At 30.9% G+C, this 10,647-nt stretch overlaps 2 protein-coding genes across 2 annotated transcripts; one reads left to right on the forward strand and one right to left on the reverse strand.

Annotated features, from left to right (window-relative positions):
* Positions 1–506: 506 nt before the first annotated feature.
* HELRODRAFT_144193 (hypothetical protein) lies at positions 507–983 on the forward strand (the record flags this gene model as incomplete). The annotated part of the gene is made up of 1 exon (XM_009013116.1): positions 507–983. A coding segment is annotated over one exon (477 nt), but the record flags the coding sequence as incomplete, so codon positions are not given.
* An 894-nt stretch (positions 984–1,877) lies between these two features.
* HELRODRAFT_109312 (hypothetical protein) lies at positions 1,878–5,497 on the reverse strand (the record flags this gene model as incomplete). The annotated part of the gene is made up of 6 exons (XM_009013117.1): positions 1,878–3,123; positions 3,842–3,951; positions 4,075–4,233; positions 4,561–4,605; positions 5,139–5,200; positions 5,448–5,497. 6 exons carry the CDS (start codon positions 5,495–5,497, stop codon positions 3,022–3,024), a joined length of 528 nt encoding a protein of 175 aa, XP_009011365.1. The 3' UTR covers positions 1,878–3,021.
* Positions 5,498–10,647: the final 5,150 nt, after the last annotated feature.

Consider the following 10,647-nt stretch of genomic DNA (forward strand, 5'->3'; position numbering starts at 1 on the left):
GTTACTTGAAAAAAATTTGTGAAAATTATTTTTTGCTACATATGTTAATTTTTATATTTCTTCTCCAATCATTGAACATGATTCATATAACAGTTGATATTACTTTGTTACATTAGGAAAATTTACAATTTCTGAATTTTACTTCTAAGATCTTTTGTTCAATCTAGCAATCTTGAGCCAATCTTTTTTTATATTTAACATTTAATTTTTTTTAAATGCCCTTTTTAAGATAGTTTTGTTTAATTTGGCATAACTTAATTAAACGTTTTTCGAAATGCTTCAGATTGATTTCCATGCCACGTTTTTTGAGTTAAATTATCAACCTGCTTGTACTCTTTACTTCACAAGTTAATAATGCTGTTAAAGAATTTTTTTAACATCATCTTTGATGGATGTAAAAACTGTGCTTCTCTTGGAAATTGTCTATTTTGTTTCTCTTTACTATGACCTTGATTGGATATGCATGTGTATGTTTTGTAAATTTGTTGTTACATTCTACAGAGAACTGTGAAATATTGGAAATAGCAGCTGTGTACATGAACCTCTCATTTAAAAGGTACATTCTACCTAGAAAAGCTATATCACCATCGGCGTCGGCACTGAATAATTTAACATTCGACGGTCAATATTTGTATTATAAGACAAAACAAGTTGATGCAATTCCTTGTGTGCAGGCCCTGAAAGAATTTTTAGTATTCTTGCATCAGGTATCGAAAATAATGAATAACTCTTATATATTTCTGGCGGCTCATAATGGCGACCATTTTGATTTTAAACACTTGTTTAGAACGTTCAGGGAAGTTAATTTAATAGACGCTGCTCTGGCCATAGTTTACGGTTGTCTGGATTCTCTTCTATTCCTCAGAGAACTTTACCCCAAGCTTCTTTCACACAAACAGGAAGATTTGGTAAAAAATTTTTTAGGACTGGAATACACAGCACACAATGCACTGGACGATGCCAAATTCTTGCAACGTTTGTTAATTGCCGTTTTTTTAGATAAAAGCGTCGATGGTAGAACTTGTGCTGTCAGATGGATACTTCCTGCTGAAAATTATTGATTTCTTTTCTGGTGTATTTGTTGTAATTTTATTTATTTATATTTTAAAATTTCTCGTCGACAGTAAAAACAACATAATATTTTTTAATAATATGTTCTATTTCACGTGCAGCACGTTTTTAATGCATCTTAAATTTTTTTAAAGTTTGAAATGTTTTTATATTAATGCATTAATTAATAAACGTTTACATGAAATTCTTTTTCCATTCAAGCATGACACCTGAGTTGAATCCATGTGTGTGTGTGTGGGAGTGGGGGGGGTTCAGACTAGAGGTCTACGCGGGAACACATTTCTATTCCCTCACCCGCCCCTCCTGAAAATAAATTTTACCTCACCCATCCCCTCACAAGTCTTCCCTCACCCGCACTCATTCCCTCACAAGGGTATTTGCGGGAAAACTTACGGGAAATTTTCCATGTAGACCTCTAGTTCAGACTGTCGTATATACGGTTATTAAGAAATATCAAAACGCATTTTCTGCAGTGTTGAGTTTGTAACCAAATTTTTCAAGTTTTACAATTATTCTATTAATATTCAATTTATTCAATATTTGAATTTAAATAAATTGAATAATATTGATTAAATTAAAACTTTTAAAAAGTTCTAATTAAAAATAATACTTAAAAAGTCCGAAAAATTTAAAAACTTAGTTCCAAACTCAACAATGCGGAAAATGCGGTGATATTTCTTAATGTATATAATCCATGGTTGAATCGCGCGTTATCAAACGGGAGGAGCTTAACTACATGTTCACCAATTAGAACTCCAGCTCGCAAGCGTGAGCTTTGTAATCAAATTAAATGTAAATAAGAACATTCGCGCCCACCGTACGTCGAAATTTTTTTGTATATAACTGATTCTAAAATTTTGTTATGTTTAATCAGTTATGGATAGCGTTGGTGAAGAGCACACATATTTTCCTCGAGATGTTATCATAGCTGGATACGTTAAAAACAGCATTTCAAATGTCGGCCTCCTATCAACATTTTTTGGAGTGATCTCGATCGTTCTCGTTTTATTATTTAAATACTCAAGTCAGCTGGATTACCTCAGCAATTCTTTCATAACAAGAATAAAAATATGTTGGTTTTGCCTGTGCGGTTTCATACACCTGTTCTTGGAGGGATATTATTTCTTGAAATTTCGAACGATAGCTTCCGACGAATCGTTTTTTGGTCAGATGTGGAAAGAATACAGCCTCTCGGACAGCAGGTACATCACTGGTGATAGCTTCATCGTTTGCATGGAGGGCGTGACGGCGTTCGTCGACGGACCCCTTGCCTTTTATGCCGCGTACCTCTTTCTAAGGAACGAATCGTCTGGATACATAGTCCAGTTGATTCTGAGCTTGTGCCAACTCTACGGAGATACGTTGTATTTCCTGACGGAGTACAAGGATGATTTTAAGCACGGACCATACAACCACCCCGTTTATTTTTGGTTTTATTTCTTTTTTATGAATTTGTTATGGATAGTAATTCCTCTTTTTTGCATTATTGAGGCTTACGTTATCTTGAGCAAGTGTACTCATCAAACGTTCAATTGCGTGAAAAAAGATTAATTTTTTTCTTATAAACGATTTAAAAGGGTTTTAATATCGGCTAGTATTATTTCTCGATCGATATTTTTGAGATACAAAGTTCTAGAAAGTTTATTAAATATTGAAAAAAAGTTCAATCAACGTAAATAAAAATATGAAACACACACACTTTATTTGCATACAGTTGATTTATGAAATTAAAAATAAAATCAAGGTGTGCCATGTTCACTGGTTTGTAAACGCAGGCAAACACTGGTGCAACTGGCAGACACGAAGTTTATAAGCAGGTTGACGTTTAGATCGAGCACTTCAAACGAAACATGTATAATCTCTCACATACGTATGCAAATCGGCGTTTTTAAATTATAAAAAATCTTTACATATATGAAGAAATATATTGTTTAAAAAAATATCAATGAATCAAGCTTTTAAACTGAACACGAGATTAAGAAATTGTTCGTATCCAATGGTGATCCAGCCATCCATGTCCGTGTCAAACTGGCGGAATGATGAGGTAAGGGTCTGCAATAGAAGAAGAATTACATCGTTAACTAACGTCGGTGAATGGTGAATGGATCAGTCGCTATCACATGGCAATCCTCTTTCATTATCAAAAACTTCATTTATTATCACACGAAGCGTTGTCGTCACTTTCCGCAGCTCATTCATCACTTTACACCACATTCATCATCACAAGTATGTGGCGTGCTTCCATTACCGATACTTTATAACAACCGCTGTTCGTAATATTCTTTAACGAAGAAAACAATCAATGGGCTGGGCACTTCCCATCATTTACAATTTTTCAAATTTATTTAGAAATTAATATACCATACTATATATAAATAAACACATAATGAATGATACAGTGGCGAATCTAGGGAAGGGCCAGGGGGCCATAACCTTCACATTGTAAACAGTAATGTTATTAAAAGTAGGTAAAACTCGGTTTTTGCGCAAGAAGAGTCGCCAGCCCAATTTTGGCCACGCTATCACAAATTATTACAAATCTTGGCTCCCCTTGTCAAAATTTTTTTAGATCCGTTTGAAAACGCGAACGAGTACAAAGAGCAACACAAGCAATCAGACAGAACGACAAACAACACTAACAAACAAGCAGAACAACGAACACTAACAATCAGACAGAACAACAAACAACACTAACAGACAGACAAAACAACAAAGAGACCAAACAACAAGCCGACAAAACAAGAAACAAACAGACAGGACAACAAACTACCTGAAGGACAACGCAGCACTGGATGAAATCATCAAATGCAATTGTGTTTCTTCCTTGCCTGTCAAACTTTCTTACTAGCAGGGAGATGAACTGATCTGAAAACCTGTACCCTGGGGAATCATTCAATTTTGTTGGTTGTGGGCTTGTTAAATCATAAATAAATTTCAGCAAAACTATTTTTGACAAATGATAAAATTAACAAGATTGTCACAATTATTAAGAAATTAACAAACCAAAAGTTGTGAGAGCTTGTTTGAGTTCTGCTTGATCTATGGAGCCAGAGTTGTCTCGATCGAATCCCTTGAAGCACTGCTGCCAGTCTGTCACGTACTTCCAGAGGCCAGCAAATTCTTGAAAGTCTATAGTACCATTGTTGTTGCGGTCAAACATTCCTACATGAAGTAAATAAAAGTTAACAACGAATACATCAAAGTAATTTAAGTCAGCAATATTTTGTCTGGCAAGGCAAATGAAAATACAAACAACCTTAGAATTAAAAAAATTGAACTATATTACATTAACACAACCATTAAAGACATTTAGAAAAAAGTTTTATTAATTATTAATTTAAAATGAATTAATATAAAGTGTGACAAGTAAACATGGAAGCCAACAATACTTATTACTAGCCTAGAAAATCATTGAAGACAAAAAATAATAATAAATTATAATAATAAGTAAAATAATAACAAAAATAATGATGAAAAGTCATTATTCACCTATCATGAGCCTCACTGTTTCTGGGTTGAATGGTGTCCATGTGCCTTTGATGAATAAATTGAATTAGTTTTTTTATTTATTATCTTAATGTGGATATAATAAAATTATGTATAAATTGACTAAAAAAACAAAAAAAAATGATGAACCAATAAAATAAAATGATAAATAACTTTTCTAAAATCAAACTAAAGATATGCTGTTGATTACAACATATTATAAAATAATTGTTCATGTTGATCTATATTTAAAACCTCCAATTATCTTAGTTATAAATACACTATAATAATGAATAAATTATAAATAAATACAGTACTTTTAATTTATAATACAACAATGACATAATATATTCATATAATAATTATGCATACATATTATTCTCATTATACAACATTTTCTATGTTTTATAAATTACATTATAATTATTTATTTTCATGTAATATCAATTAAATTAATAAAAATAAATTTTAATTTAATATTTGTTTATTAACTATTTAAGTAGTATTAAATAATTTAATTTAAATTAATTAACATAATTAAATTAAACTTTAATTATTATTAAAGTCTTATAAACAGTAACCATTTGATAGGGCCTGGCCTAGTTCTACTGCTGTTATTGTTCCACTTCTGTCTCTGTCCACACTGAAAGTGTTGTATCCATAATTTAATAATAATAATATCATTCAATTTAATTTAATCATTTTTTAAATTAATATTAGTTATTAATTTTAATTTTATTAACAAAAAAAATAGAATAAATCAAAATTTATTAAATTAATTAAAATTTACTACGAATATGTTTTTTCAAAACTCAAGAACTTTTGAGATAAAAGTAAATTAATTAAATTAATAAAATAAAATGGAGTGACAGCCACTACACCCGACCAACCTTTGAAATACTTGCCACAAAAAGTTCTGGTCAGGTTGCTGGTACGCCATCTTTGATGAATATTTTGGAAAAACCCAAAAACATTTAGCTGATTATTATTAAATTGTGCAACCGGTGCAACTAGGAAATGAATATCAAATCGCTGGAGTGATTTTGAAATCTAATGCTGATGACCTTTCTGCTAACCCGTTCACGTTATTACTTTACTATATTTCGTTAAGACTAAAAGTACTACTAAGACTAAAAGTACTATGATTAGTGAGTATTTAACTTTCAGAACTTATTTACAAGAGTCTTATCAAACTACTAATTCCAATGTAACCAATGCAAAATGCAGTAGAAAGTTGGGAAAGATGAAGAGTTCAAGAGAGCAGATGAGCAGTGGAGCTTTTGAAGTACCTAACAATAAGAAGTCCCATGCTTGCGTTGCTTAAATGACGTAAACAAAATTTACGGAGGTTCAAAAACAAAGGTAATTCGACAAAAATCGCTTGATTTTTGTTAAACTACAAATGAAAAAAAAATTCTAAATCATTTCTAATGATATGTTGATTAAAATCAATTTTGAAAAACTTATTACGAGATACATTGAAACTAATTAATTTTCCTTTGGAAGTATTTATTTCATGTGAAGAAACTTCAGCTCAGAAAATGCTGTGAAAAACTTCAGTGCTATCACAAATGAAACTGACGTATAGTAGATGATCATAAAAATCGTCAACATTTATTTGATTATTGAAAGAAAAAGAATTTCAAACTGTTCAAGGAGTAGATTCTATCAAATAACTAACAAGCATCAATGACATCAGCTGCAAAGTAGCAATTAAAATCATGTAGAAGAGAGAAAATATCGTTTGAATAAGATGTCCCGGAAACAGATCTTCTACCCTGGTTTCTTCTGGCCGTCACTGCTGCTGCAAAAAATTCAAAAGGAAGGAATGCATCTTGCAATAGCTGATCTAGGAGTCCTCCTCAAAACCATGGAAGAAAAAATTTTGTGTATAATATAGTAATAAAATAAACCGAAATTAGCAAAAAACGGCCATCGACTAAAACGGTAATACAAGAAATAGAATAAAAAAAGTCATCAACTTTACAATTTTGAAATCACACCCCTTACCGAAAATTTCTGGATCACTCAAGTCATTTTGGAAAAAAGATGACGTAGTTCTTGCAGTTTTTGTTGATGTCGAATTTAGGAACCTGTTGAAGTAGTTTTTTGAGGATTTGTAAATCATACTAAAATAATTGTAATCCGAAAGAATTAAAAATACTAATCTATTGAATAGTTAGTCTTAAACTTATTACCACTGTTAAATAGTTAAAGAATTGTTTTCATCACATATCTCATTATACAACACTGAAATGGTTTAAACAAAAACATAAAAAATAGATTGTGCTTTAATTAGAAAAAAAGTTTTGTAACGAAAAAGAAAAAAAACGGCATTGTGAAGCGATCTCGAAATTTCAATTCCTTTTAAAATATACTTGCATAATTATGGCTAGACAAAATAATTGATATTTATACCTAAATTAATATTCTTTGATATATTTTTATGGTTAAAAAACTAACTATCAAACCCATCAAAATTATTGCTAAATAACGATACAAAATCTAGGTTTTTCGAAATTAAATAAATAAACACACACAAACACACACAAACGTCGTACTTTAACCGATTTAAACATCTCGACAGCGATGAAGATTGTCACATTGATTTATCGATTTTATGGTCGGGAGTAACGGCAACACGAACCAACCAACCAACAACAAAAACAACATCAACATCCTCATCTTGACAATCAGAGAGAGATTTGGTGTGATGATGAATAGTGAATCGTACGATCGTATATGATGGCAGTCAGCAGACTAGCATCAAGGCTCTTAAGTGCAGTTTTTATTATCACGATTGCATGAAATGCTTATCATCGAAATATTTGGGAAAGTAAGGAGTATACAATTATTTATCTATTTATTCACACACGCGTGCACAAGTACATACCCACATATACAACACACACGCTAGCACATTATATATATATATATATATATATATATATATATATATATATTAGGAAGAAGACCAAGTTCTATACAGTTGTTCAAAAAATCCACCGACGATTCAGCATTAACAAGTTTTATGGTTGATTTTCTAATATTTTGAACTAGTTCTTTACAATTAAGTCTATTCAAAATGTTGAAATCCATTTTATAATCGTTTATGATTTTAATTGTTAAAATTAATCAAGCAAGATCCCATTTTTATAATCGTTTATTTTTTATATTATTATTAAAGTTATGCATATAGATCTATTTCGACGTAAATAGATCTATATGCATAATATATGCATACTATGCATACTAGTTCAAAATATTAGAAAATCAACCATAAAACTTGTTATGCTGAATCGTCGGTGGATTTTTTGAACAACTATATATATATATATATATATATATATATATATGCATATGTGGGTGCGTGTGTGTGCGTAGTATAAATAAATAATTATATATACACATATAGATATACCCACCACAAGTATAGAACATATTCATCATAAATATACATTTTATATGTAGGCTGTTTGTTCTGTGTATGTATCTTCTTGACGTGTGATAGAAAATAGAACCAACACGCTAAATTAAGCATGTCCATATGCGTATGTAGAGATGTGGATGTTGAGTGGATATGTTGGAGGTGCGTGTATAGTATAAAAAAGCAGAGGACAATGATTTGAATGTCGTGTCGTCGGCTGGCGTGTTGGTTGTTTGCTGGTTTTCATTGATGAATTCCTGAAAGTACATTAGTATTTATTATTATTTATTCAGGTTGATTTCTTCGCCACCAGGATTTTGAGGGAGTTAATGTTTTGTTTAAAACCGTGTATCGAAGTTTTGATTGGATAATAGAATAGTCTAGAATAGTCTAGAATAGAATAGTCTAGAATAGTCTAGACTAGTCTAGAATAGAATAGAATAGAATAGAATAAAATAGAATAGAATAGAATAAAATAGAATAAAATAGAATAGAATAGAATAAAATAGTGTAGAATAGAATAGTATAGAATAGAATAGATTTTCCAAAATAAATAATTCAAATTAGTAAAATGTTTGATTGAAAATATTCTGTTTAACTTTACATCTTTTGGTATGACATCTTTACTTCCAGATAAAGACTTACAGCCAAAATTTATCTACGGCTATATTAAAGCTAAAAATAATTTTACGTGCATTCATTTATTGGGTTAGGTTAGTTGAATGTTTATTTTTCAATTTTTTGTTTTATATTAAAAGCATACGGCCAAAAAATTTCTAAGTATGTTACTCTCAATGACTAAACCAATATGCATCAAAACCTTTGAACCAACCGACAACAATACCTATCTGTTTTTAAAAGAACTTATTAATAAATTTATCTTTATATCAGGAAACCCTCTAGATAAAAACTACATTAAAGAATACGTGTCGATTCTGCTTCAAAAATTTAATTCCTACTCTTTACTTAATGAGGCTCTAGATAGCCTTTCTGTGCGTGACACTATAATATAGAGTATAGCAGAACCCGACAATGATTACAACCTCATCAATGGCTAGTTAATCAACAAAGGGTCATACATACATGCACACGTACACACACACATACATACATGCATACGTACATACATACAAAACCATTTTTGTTTACTTTTAAAATCTGCGCTTAGAAATTGAAAAAAGAATATTTTAGTACCAATTAAATGCAAATATAAAATTAATACATTTCATTATATTAGTTTCTTGGAAACATTCGATACATTCATTCATGCATGCATGCACATAAAATATGCATTCCTGGTGCATGCATGCATGCATGCATTGCATAGCATACCTGTGAATATCTAGGGAGACATTTTTCACTGAACATCAATAAGAATTGTTTAATTTAAACAACTACTCCTGCGTATATTTTTACCATAGTAGCAACAAAAATAACGTACTACATTAACATAAATGATCAAACATTAACATAAACGACTAAACATTAACATAAATGACATTAGCATAAATAACATTAACCTAAATAACATTAACATAAATAACATTAACATAAATAACATTAACATAAATAACATTAACGTAAATAAAAAGAACAACAACATAAATAGCAGCAACAGCAACAATAACCAAAATAACATAAACATCGAAAATGTGAAAACAACAACAAAAATAAAACAACACAGACCCAACAACAACAACATTAATAAATACGACAGCATCAGGTTATGAATAGGACAGCAACAACAGCATCAACGACAACAACTGCGAGATATCAACAAAAATTTCAACAACTGCAAAATCATTTTCAACAAAATCATCAGTGGGAATACATTGACTGAATAACATCATCAAATTTAGAAACGTCCCTTACAACAAAATCAACGTCAACATCATCATCAACAACGTCAACAACTCCGTCATCAACAACAACAACAACACCAACAACAATATCGTCACCAACAACATCCGCTTTAACAACATCATCATCATCATCATCAACAACAACGATAACAACAGCAACGACAACAAAAGCAGCAACAACAATATCTCCTCCACGAAACTGACACACCACCACTATCACCACCACCACTATCACCACCACCATCATCACCCCACCACCATTATCATCGTTATCATCATCATCCACAACAACAACAACAGTAGCATGGTGAGTTATGATGGCTGCTCTCAATTTATTCATATTTTCATTAAGCTCCAAACAATTGCAGACTCCCCATATAACATTTTTCACAATATTGGTTACACTTTACTACATTACACATGGAATTCTAACACATACGTACACTGCACACACACGCACACACATTCCTAAAACTACACATATACATTCAAGCACACATTCTAAAACACACACACGCACATTCTCACAAATATACAATTACAGATACAATCACACACATAGAGATACAAAAACAAACACAGATATACAAACACATATGGTTAAAATTGAATTGAATGGCTGATCTAACAAATGAATGAATGAATGAATGAATGAATGAATGAATGAATGAATGAATGAATGAATGAATGAATGAATGAATGAATGAATGAATGAATGAATGAATGAATGAATGAATGAATGAATGAATGAATGAATGAATGAATGACTGAATGAATGAACTGAATGAATGAATGAATGAA

This window comes from Helobdella robusta (assembly GCF_000326865.2).
Source record: "Helobdella robusta unplaced genomic scaffold HELROscaffold_11, whole genome shotgun sequence".
In the NCBI taxonomy this organism is placed as follows: domain Eukaryota; kingdom Metazoa; phylum Annelida; class Clitellata; order Rhynchobdellida; family Glossiphoniidae; genus Helobdella; species Helobdella robusta.